Raw genomic sequence first — 11,252 nt, 5'->3', positions numbered from 1 at the left:
AAGAGACACTTGCTGAAAGTGAAGTTTTATTGAAAACCATTTTTAAGCAGCAAGAAAGTTAAAAATTCAAATGCTTTATTTCAAATAGAAACAAGCTAACTTACAACACAACATATGAAGCAAATAAGTGATGGCAACATGGTCACTTAAACATCTTTTAAATCAAACATTCAACAAAAATATATGTCAGCTTATAAGGACACAATCTGCATGTGGTAATATATACAGCCAAGTGAAAAATATAAAAAGAAATATACTGTTCTGCTTAAGAACATGACAGTGAAGACTTTGGTAGAAAAAATGTCTTTATTGTTTAAAAGTGTAGTCTTCAAAGATGCTTCCTTGAATCCAAAGACTAAAAATTAAAGAGATCTATCCTATTACACTGCTGGAGGTTTCTGTCCGTGGGTAGTTCACTGATTGCTGATCCTGTAGGAATCACACAGTGATAATCGGCTAACACAAGGGAAAAGGCAGAGTGGGAACAGTTGATTGTACACAGGAAGACCACCAAAGTGATGCCTCTGCTTCACTGGCACTCCCAAGCCTACTGCTCTTCTTGCTCGTTGCTGGTGTGAAGACTGATCTTCTGGACTTCCAGCTCCTCTGCGCTGACCATGGAGGGATCGATGGCTGCGTACCGGGTACCGTGGAACTGCAGCAAGTGGATCTGTGGGACACGGGAAATAACACGGGAACAGCTGTAGAAGGACACTGTTTTGATAAAGGAGAAACATTCCTTCCAAGTAATTTTTGTCAGGATGAAACCATGGCTCCGGAGTACAACAGAAAACCCCCAAAAGCTGCTCCTCCATGAATGTGGCTGCTCCAACCCTGCCCTTTGGTATCAGAGATCTCCAAGCACACAGAGCTCAGGGAAGTCAAGAAACAAAACAAGCACAGAGCAGGAGTTTCCTGCTGCTCTTGTGGCTAAACACATTTTCAGATTGAGTTTGAATTCAGAGACTCACCTGAATATACAGGTTGACCTCAGCACTCCTGCAGAGATAGGGGAAGTTGCCTCCTGTTTTTAGGTGAGCTCTCCTGGCATTGGGGTAAAGTTTATACATTTCTTCTTTCGCTTCCGTCGAAAGCGCGCTTTGGTCGAACACCTACAGAACAAGTCCCAGCAGTCAGCTCTGAATCTCAGATGTTGTTGTTACATCAGACTGGCTCTGTGTTGCTCCTAGAAGTGCCTCTCAGCTTCTTTGTGGAACAGTGTAATGAAATGAAAACAAGCAAATTTGTTGGGCACTGACAGCTATAGAAAGCCAAGGCTGGAGTACTGGAACATATGGCTGAGTTACTGCACCCAATATCCAACTCAGTGTAGCAGAGAAGAGTCACAGTGTTGCCCAGTCAGCACAAGGCTTCCCTAAACACAAAGTTACATGCTGCAAATGCTTACTAACTTGCTAACTGAATATCAAGCCCATCTGCCAAGGGGAGGAAACAGTGCTTAAGAAAAAAATTTAGTTGACATGAACTTACATCCATAATGGTTACAGGGATATCTCGGATTTTGTGAGGTTCTACATAGGAGTTCTGGCAGTTGAGGGTGAGTCTTGAGGCAAGCTCGCTCTGCCCCAGGCTCTCCAGCTTGCAGGAGAGAGAAACACTGATTTAATAACATATTTCACTGCAGAAAGTTAATGTAATGTGAACAATAAAGTCAAAGAGAAGATAGTTTTAAATGGATGAAGGTTATAATTCCAACTCAGTATTAGTCTGCATGAGACAAACACTTAGAGCATGTTCCATTAGTTGCTCCTGCCCCCAGGGAATGGCCTACAGATGTATCTCAGTACTTTCTCCTCTTTCATCTTAGTTCCTTAACTTCCTCTCTTTTGATCTACATAAATAAACAGAACTAAGGTAAAGTCACCACACCAGTTAAACTGCTGGGGCTGTGACAGTCAGCACCTGCTAAAGATCCATTCCTCACTCCTCCCTCCTGGGCCAGGGAATGAAGAAAGCACAGAAATCCCTACACCCTCCTGCTCAGTAAATCTACAGAATGACACCACAGCCATTGGAGCACACGGATACCTACCCTGTCCACCATGAAATCAATCCCATCTGCCATCTCAGGATCTAGAGGACCAGATGCAAAGTTGCCAAGGACAATTTTTTTCAGCATAAAAGCAGGCATCAGCCAAAAGCTAGAACAGAAACAAGATGTAACAATCTTCAATCACCAAGGACTCCAGCATTGAGATGTTTTGTTGTAAACGCTCCCTTTCCTTGCACAGACTTTGTGCCTTAACTTCAAATGAAATCCTGAAAAAGCTTTAAGAGCAGAGAGATGGAAAACATGGCAGCTTGGTGCTTGAAATGTTCTGGGAGGCTTTTAATCTTACATGGCAAAAGGGTATTTTAAACACAATGAAGAACACTTTTCTTGCCCTAAACTTTTGTTAGAAAACAGGCAGAGTTTTTAAATCTGACCACACATCCACAGAGGATCACAGAACAACTTGTCTAATTCCACACTCTCAGTTGTGAAAATTTCCACTCCCCTTGTGGTATAGCTTTAAAAGTCATAAGCATTCCATCCCACACCTCCCTTACCCAGGTTGAATGAGATTAGACACATGTCCAACCCAATCAGTGGGACATTTCATTGCAAAAAATTAATGCCATAAGTCTGCTTGCTTGTCCCAGTCTTCCTTACCTGTTTGCTGTCCATGTCTGATTGAAGATAGAAGTGTCACTAAAGGCATTACACAAGATCAGAGACTGAACTCTGGGAGATTTGTGTGTGTATTCAGCAAATTTTTGAGCCAGAAAGCCTCCCAGAGAAGCTCCAAAAAGGTGAACCTAATACAAGGAAAAAACCCAAAAAACAGATGACGTTACACTTGTGAAATGTAACCTCTGAGCCACAATGCTTGATGACAAAAATACGTCATTCAAGTTTACCCTGTCCCCATAACCCATTTTTTGAAACAATCACTATTCTATTCATCTTCTGGTTTTATGAGTGACATAAATGTGATAAATACTGACAGAAGGAAATGTTCCACAGAATCACAGTGCAAACTTCTTTGTGTTCATCACGCTTAAGAAAAACCCCGAACATTTCACTTTGTTCTCCATAGCTATTCCAACCCAAGGTACTTGACTGTGGTGTTCTGTACTATATGAGTTAGGAATGATAACTTCCATGGGATCTCATGAAAAACTGAAGTCAACCCATACATTTTAATAAGCATAGAGTAGCAGTTGAATTTAGGCCAAGTGTTACAATTTCCAAGGGTATTCACCTTCAAAAATAAACTAGTTTCAAATGTGAAATTGCAACACAGCCTCTTTATTTATAGCCTGCATTTTTGTGTCCTATTTTATACACTGGTTCTCAAACGAGACTCTTTCAAACATCAGGTTTTTACTGCAAGGATACATGCACTTCTCCATCTCCAGGCACTCACTTTATCCAGCTGAAGGTGGTCTAACAGTTTCCTGAATCCATCACAGAACTCGAGGTGATCCCAGTACACTGGATACTGCAACTAAAATTATACAAAGTTAGGAAAAGCTGGTCTCAGATCAATCTGCTTCAAAGTCATACCGGTTCTCACATTAAAGGTTTCGGGACATCAACCTGCCTCTCCTGCAGGGTGAGGCTCCTCAGCAAGGTCCCCACAGTCCAAGGGTGCAAACACCTCCCCCTCACTTACACAAAAATACACAAAGTGCTGCAGAGCAAGTTTGCTGGGGAAAGTGCAGCATTGCCTCATCCTGTAGTCAGTGGGAAGGGAGGCTGTAACTGTTCTTCAATAGTTTTGTAGCACGTAACAGCTACAGAAATCATTAACTGCTGCAAGAGACACAGCAGGACTCCTAAAACCAGGCTGTTTAATATTGTACAAATCAACCATTTCAGTTCAGCTCAGGAGCTGGGAAGCCACAGAAGAGCAGGCTGGGTTTGAAGGAGTGACGCAGCATTTGCAGGTATTATATGGGCTAAGAACCACATTATCCACCATCCCCAAGGAAAACATGGAAGCCCTGAACTAACTCCTGTGTTTGCCTCAGCACTAACAAAGATCCAGCCGGAGGCAAAAATGATTTGTGTCCAGGACACACAAGGGGAAAAATAGGCCGAGAAGTTAATTGTGTGCATGCACAAGGTTTTGGTTAAATGCTGCTGTGAACACACAGCAGATTCCAGCCTGGATCTACACGCTACCTACTCCAGAGTGCAACTTAGCAGCAAGTTTTTGGTGGATTCCCTTAGTCAAAACTAAGAAGTTCATTATCCAATTTCTGATTAGAGCAACAAGCACGAGCACACCAACTCTGACACAGGACTGAGGATACTCACAGCAATAACTCTGTAGCCCCATCCAGTCAGTGCCAAAATTTGCTGGAAAAACACATCTGCAGTTCCACTTACAGGAGGGAGAAATATGAGTGGGCAACGAATGCTCCTCGGTCCTGCATCATACAGTGACCAGACTTTACTGTCATCATCATCTACTATTATCTGGAAAGAGAGGCACAGGAGGGACAAGACACACAAGACAAGTGAGGTTCTTCAGCCAGCTTCCAGGATTACTTCTAGAAATTTCCATCATCTAGTAAATGTTATCATACTCATGACCATCTTTTATTCTTCCTCACAATAACTTTCTTCTCTAAGGTTGTTTTCTAACTGGAATGACAATCATTGTGTGGACATAGCTAGAACAGAATTGTGGCCATGCACCATCAGACCAAATGCTTTGTGCACCCTGAGATAAGCTGGACAAGGAACTGCACCTCAGGGAAGGAACGTCCATGCTCAGGAGAGACCCAGGAGGTCAGTTCAGGGTACCAAGAGCAGCAGCTGGAGGCTGCAAGAGCCAGCACTGCCCCAGGGACAGCCTTTTAAACAATCATCAACATTTGCATTCATGGACAGAAGATGTTACAGGTCTGGATCCATGCAGGCCTGCTGAATTAAGCAGTTAACACAAGTTATTGACCTGAAATGCTTAGAGCTGCCTGCCAGAAACAGAGACACACACAGCTCCCAGGACAGCACTGCAAAGCTGAGCTGGGAGGAAAAACACTTCCATCATCTGGCATCATCTCAGGAGCATCTGGAGTGCCCAGGACACACGGTTGGCTGAGGCAGATTATTCTCACATGAGGTGCTACCATTAATAAGCAGCTCCTCATATTCATCAATATCTTCAAAAGTATAAGAATTGGGTATTTTTTTCTAGCAGTGCTAAAGCCTGACTTGTTTTGACAGAGCCTGTTCTACCAGCAAACTGTTTTGTTTATTAATATTTCCTTTCAACTTCACAACCCAGCAGAAGCATGTGGCTTGTACCAGATAACAAGCACAAACCTCTGGGGAAAGCCCATGTCACACAGTGGGAATTCATCTCCTCTGCATCAAGATTTTACAGCTTTTTGAACAGTTATATACAAGCACAGTTTACATTTCCAACCCAGCAGTTAAGCTTCTCAGCAATCAGAGAACAGTGTAACACAAATCAGATTTGCTTGACTAACAAATCTGCTCCTAATAAAGCCAGTATTTCAGGCTCTGGGGGCATATGAGGAATCACATGATACTGTTGTTTTCTAAAGTCTTTATGAAAAAAGGAAGACTGCATACCAGAGCTTCCAGATCATTGAAACCATTCAAATATAAACTTTCTATAAAAGCTCTTCCAATCCCCCAAAAAACTACCCTTTGAACACAACTTCTGGGCTCCAGGCCTTGCCATTCTCAGCTGTCCTCCCATCAGTAACGTTGGACCTGTTCAGGGTGGCTCCCTTGAGTTTTGCAAGGCCAGGGTGTCCCTTGTTGAAGACTTTTAGGAATGACTTATGTAAGACAGGGAGCAGTGTATGTAAATGGAGATTCACAGCCAAAGCCAGAGATTCAGTCAAGAAATGTTATTTTCTGTGCTGTACTTCCTATATCTGGCCAGGGCAGGAAGGGTGATGGAGCTGTGCATTTCCTGAGCCTGTCAGGAGAAACATCTCAGCCCGTTCTCCAACAAACTGCTGTGGCTCTGCTTCCTTAGGTCGATCTGACAGCAGTAACCAAGGTTGGTCATTCCTTCCTGCACTTCTGGGGGGGATAATGCATGCAAATGTATTCCCAAAGAGCTTCAGATATTAATTACATCTTCAAATTGGGCTTTTTTTTTTTTTTTTTCTTCTCTCTCCAGTAACCAGGACTGGTTTGTTTATTTCTATCTTCTTTACCCCCCACATTCACCACTGTGGCACCTCTCGATTTTGAGCAGACGGAATCACTCATGAGGGTGAGGCACTCCCTGGTCTGAAGGTCACCAGGGCACCATCAGCTTCAGTTTACACATGTCCCCAGTTATGAAACCCTGAGCACTCAGAGCAGCTGGAGGCAGTGGCTGCTGGCAGTGAGCTGCAGTGTCACAACATCCCCACGGCAGCAGCACCGTTGTAACCACAACCTCCAGCTCACTATATTGCATCCCATAAAACACAGCCTCAGAGCACTCACACCTCTTTCCACTGAAACACTTTCTCCTGGCTTTGCTGACCTGGTGAGGTACTACTGCCTGAAGGCAACAGCGTGACACAAACAGACCCAGCAGGTCTGGTACCGGTCAGAAACAGCTGGACAGCCAGGGACAAACAGAGCACGTGTAGTCAACAGCAACAGATCTTTCTTAATTGCAGAACACACAAACTGGCAAAGTGAATGAAAATCCTACAGCCTTAGAGGTGTTCCTGCAGCCAACACTGCCATCCAGATTATGGAACCAAACCGACTGGAAGTCGGCTTAGCCCAAAACCAAACTATAACACACCCCAAGCTAAGCAGGCCACTGACTCTGCTCAGCATGTACGGCCCCATCAGAGACTGTGCTTGCAGAAGCAGGCTGGGGGGAAAGGCAGCACTGTCCTTCAGTCTGGCAGGAGCCTGGGCTGCTGCTGCAGGTCAGGCTGTAACCACAGCCTCAGCAAGCCTGACCTGCAAAAGGCACACGTGAGAGCCTGACCCGGTCAGGAGCCATGTCCTAGTGCTGCACACTGTGCCTTCTCTGTCCTCAGCATGTACAGAGCAGGAGCTGGAGCACTGCACACCTCCAACACTCCCCTGGGGACTGCACACCTCCAACACTCCCCTGGGGACTGCACACCTCCAACACTCCCCTGGGGCTCAGTGAAAGGAAGTGGAGAAATCCAAGAGAGAGGAGAAAGTCGTTGGACAGTGTGATTAAGCAAAAGACATCTAAAGGACACACAGCAGAAGAAACCATTTGGGGTTTTCCACCATGGTTAAGGATCTTCCCCTTCTCAGTAACCCTGTGTGAAGTCCAACTGCTGAGAAGTTGCCTTTAGATGCTGCTTTGGCCTGAGGATGATGTGTAGGGACGGTGGAGGTGGCTCTGGCAGCACAGGGTCAGTGCCCTGCCTCGGTACAGTGCACACAGGCAGCTCTGAGAGGCCACATGTGATCCCCAGCACACACTATTTCCTTGGAGTCTCCTCCTCAGGCATGGTTGGGGTCAGGACAGTAGGTACTGCCGCTGTGGGTCACAGCTGGGAGTCTCTGCTCCCCAACACTTGCAGAGGTGACCTTTAAGAAATACATGAAAATGAAGGGTGTGCTTTCATGCACTCACATGACACGTGGGGCAACAGTTCAGGAGATAAAGCAGGTCAGTAGCATAGCCACAGCTGCCCTGCATTAACCACACAGTTTGGCTTCCCCCCGCTACAAAACAAGGAGACTTCACCCATAAGACAATTCCAGCTGCACATACCTTTTTAAGAGGAACTGTGCTTCTGAACCAGTTATAGTCAGGAGAGACTTTAATCTCTCCCATGATGTTTAGAAAAACCTCAGTCTGGGTCAGCCTGCAAAAGAGAAAGTGAGAAATCAATACAGCAGCTTTCCCGTGGGCAGCACTTGAAAGCTGTGCTGTGGATATAAAGCATTGCAGGGGGATTTGCTCTTATCAGTTGATGGCACTACCTCTGACTCACACCAAGTTTACTTTTGCTCAGTTTTCATCACAAACCATGTAATTATTCCCCCAAGAGGCAGTCACCTGACTGCCTTACTGCACCACCCTAACTGTGAAATGATGACGCTTTTGTAACAGCATTCCCCTGGGACAGCTGCAGAGAAACTCAATTGTGTTGCAGGCTGTAAGTGGCTTAAAGCCTTAAAGCAGGTTTTTGATTTGTTTTAAATTGATAAAGCACTCCAGATTTATAGCTAATAAATATTCATACAATTCACTCAGCAGCTCACACCACAGACATTATTTCATGTCTCAGTATTCAGATCACATCCTTCCATCCGAGTGTAACTGACCCAGAGGAGTCCCAGAGCACATCAGGAACATCATCTGATCCGAGGCTTAATTTACAGAAGGTTCCTGAAATTTCAATTCTATCCACACAGAAGCAGACTCTTGTCAGGAGTTACCAATGAAGAGACCTTTGAAACGCAACAATTAATACATTTGGAACAAACTGATTCAGAGTTGGGGCCACACAGGAATGCTACCAATTCACTCCCCAGTCAGACTGTCCAAGCACACATAATGAGCATCTTATAATACTCCATTAATTAGTAATAAACACTGAGGTAACTCCAAGATTTAACTCTTTTTTTAAAAGCAGCTTAAAAGAGACCATTAGCTTCCATTTATACAACAAATGGCATCAAACATTTTGAAGCTTGGAGACTCAATAGCTTCACCCTGAAAGCCAACTGCCTCAGGAGATTATTTTCATGCATTCACACACAGCACTGAGCATAACAAAACAAAGAAACTTTTGCTCTTGTTACTTAACAGTTGCCAAGCCTAAATCAATAGGTTTTGTTTCTTAATTCTTCATAAAATAAGACCTCGTTGTGTTCTGTGAGTCACTGCAATTCATTTCTCCCTGCAGGAGAGCTGCCGGTGGGCAGCTTAACCAGCTTACAGGGTTACAGCTGGATTAACAGTTACTTACAATTTCCTCATCTTTCAGTCTTCATTTGCCACGTTCCAGGTGCAGAAAACATAATTTTAAAAGGGGAAGTACCTTCTGAATTGCAAGACAACACACACCTTCCACAGAGCACGAGCTACACCTCTCACGTCCAAGGGTTTCAGGTGAGGAGTTCACCTGTGTGGCGAATTTGTAGTTTCATTTTGGTGCTTGCTCCAACTATTTTGCTCTCTATCACAGTCTGGCAGCAGGTAAAAATACAGCAAAAGCGAAAAATACCTATTTCCAAAGTGGAGCAGGTGCAAGGATGCGTTACTGGACTGGGGGACAGTGGATCACTGGAGAAAGGAAGCAGAGGTTCAGACTAATTCCTCTCCATAACCACATACCAGTGGCTTTCTAAAAGCTGTTTAGCAAACAACAGCGTGACAAAGTTGTGGCAGACATAAATTACAGGAAATGCCTTAAAACACACATTATCTTGGGAGTGTTATATTGACAGGGCCAAGAAGCAAAAGTCACGGCCAGGGACTGCCCGGACATGGAGGCGCCGGAGAGGGAGAATTTCTACTGATAATTCTGCCTGCCAGAAAGGGTTGGCAAATCTCTCCCCGTTGTGATCACCTCCCTGCTTCTGCCCCCTCAGTCTTTCAGCACCATTAAGGTGATTCTTGTGGGCTGGGAGCACAAAGCTGTGTCATTACACTGGGTAAGAAAAGGCTCCAATGCAGGTGAACTTTGTCCTGCACCTGCACCTCGTCTCACGCCATAGTGAGTTTAGAGTCCACCTGAAATCTAAATTTTGAGCTTCCCAGCTCACCTGTTATCACTTGTAGAAGTGAACCATTGGCCTATAACACCCAGACTGATTTTCCCCAGCTTCCTTATAAAGGTGCATCTGTGCCCACCACTCCTAAGGGCTGCCCCTCTTTTCAGGAAAGAGGAAATAGTTTATCTTTGATTAAAGAAGTTTTTGCTGATGTCCTGTTACTGAAATGTTGTCTGGGTTTTTTTTTCCTTTGGCACAGAAATGCAGCATTAAATTTGCACACACAAACGCTCATGTCAACAAAAACACATGCTTTCCAGCTGCAGAAAAGCTGAACCACGTGCTCAGCCACTAAAGGTAACTCAGACCACAAAGAACCGACCAGGCTCTGAAGACCAAATTTTCATTTTTAGGAAGACCAAACAACCCGAAGAACTCTGATCTCCTAAAAACAACTCCTCTACAGGAAGAATCACCTACGGATGACAAGCAGTTGGGAATGCTCTCCTTGTGAGCTACCCCATCACATCAATGACGTGCTCCCTTCATTACTGATTTAGAAAGGCAATGAGAAAGAAGATATACGGGTAACTGGGGCACGGCCGCAGCACCTTCTCCTCTCCATCAGCAAAACTCCCATCCCCTGCTCCATCCCCATCTCAGCCGCACTTGGCCCCCCCAGCTTTGCAGGGGGAAGGAGACAACCGCCCACTCAGCACCCTCAGCGAGGGCTTTCCCCCCTGCAGAACCGGCTGAGGCGGCCCCTTCCCTGAGAGACCCCCGGAAAATGAACCCCAGGGCGGGGCTGACGGGCCGAGTCCCAATACTCTCCCTCAGGGGTCCTTCCAGAGCTTAAAACACACCCCCTGCCCCTGCAGAGCCCCGCGACCCCCCCGGCACAGCCCCTCAGGGAGTAACACCGTCCCAAACAATGAGAGAGGTGCCCGCGGCACCTCAGGGCCCGCCCGGCTCCTCAGAGCCCCCCTGAGAATCAGGGGCAGCAGGCCCGTCTCCACAGCGACAGCGGCAGACCCCCACCTTGCCCGGTCGGTGCTGGGCACTCACGGGCTGGCAGGGCCTGGTGAAGGATGCCGGACGAGGCGCAGAACAGGGATGAGGATGAAGATGAACAGGATGAGGACCGGGATTTCCCCCCCCCCGCCCCGCGCGCCCGGCCGGGGGCACGCGCCGGCCGCCGCTTCCGGGTGCTGCGCCCGCGCTCCCCACGTGACTCCCGGTGGGCGGGGCGGGGGCGGGGCCTGGGGCTCTCGGTCGCCATCGCCGCCGGGGTGGGAGTCACGTGCCCGCCCTGTAATTACCAGTGGCGGGGGGGAAGGGACTGTAAAACTTAATCATTCCGCCCCCAGGGACGCCTGACACTATCCCAGGTTGCTCCGACCTGGTCTTGGACGCTCTCAGGGACGGGACAGCCACGGCTTCTCCGGGCAACCTGTTCTCTGACAGGTGATACTGAGTCATTCTTCTTAATGACCGGGCGGGGGTCAATTAGCTCCGTTTAATTGGTATGTGATAAACAGGT

At 46.3% G+C, this 11,252-nt stretch overlaps 1 protein-coding gene across 3 annotated transcripts; it reads right to left on the bottom strand.

The window, feature by feature from the left end:
- Positions 1 to 13: 13 nt before the first annotated feature.
- On the bottom strand, positions 14 to 10,911 carry SPG21 (spastic paraplegia 21 (autosomal recessive, Mast syndrome)). 3 transcript variants are annotated; one of them, XM_017830308.1, is made up of 10 exons: positions 10,751 to 10,911; positions 9,063 to 9,120; positions 7,761 to 7,854; positions 4,328 to 4,489; positions 3,432 to 3,512; positions 2,675 to 2,820; positions 2,054 to 2,162; positions 1,492 to 1,599; positions 972 to 1,112; positions 54 to 670 (listed from the first exon to the last, which is right to left on the bottom strand). In XM_017830308.1, the coding sequence occupies exons 3-10, from the start codon at positions 7,821 to 7,823 to the stop codon at positions 548 to 550; spliced, it is 933 nt and encodes a 310-aa protein (XP_017685797.1). In that variant the 5' UTR covers positions 7,824 to 7,854; positions 9,063 to 9,120; positions 10,751 to 10,911; the 3' UTR covers positions 54 to 547. The 3 variants fall into 3 exon arrangements, with proteins under 3 accessions (XP_017685795.1, XP_017685797.1, XP_017685796.1); XM_017830306.1 differs by lacking the exon at positions 10,751 to 10,911 and having other exon boundaries at positions 14 to 670; positions 8,965 to 9,070; XM_017830307.1 differs by lacking the exon at positions 9,063 to 9,120.
- Between the last annotated feature and the right edge of the window lie 341 nt (positions 10,912 to 11,252).

Source organism: Lepidothrix coronata, unplaced genomic scaffold (assembly GCF_001604755.1).
Source record: "Lepidothrix coronata isolate B3197 unplaced genomic scaffold, Lepidothrix_coronata-1.0 Scaffold176, whole genome shotgun sequence".
Lineage (NCBI taxonomy): Eukaryota > Metazoa > Chordata > Aves > Passeriformes > Pipridae > Lepidothrix > Lepidothrix coronata.
The sequence above is the reverse complement of the archived record's forward strand: the minus strand, read 5'-3'. Positions and strand labels throughout refer to the sequence as shown.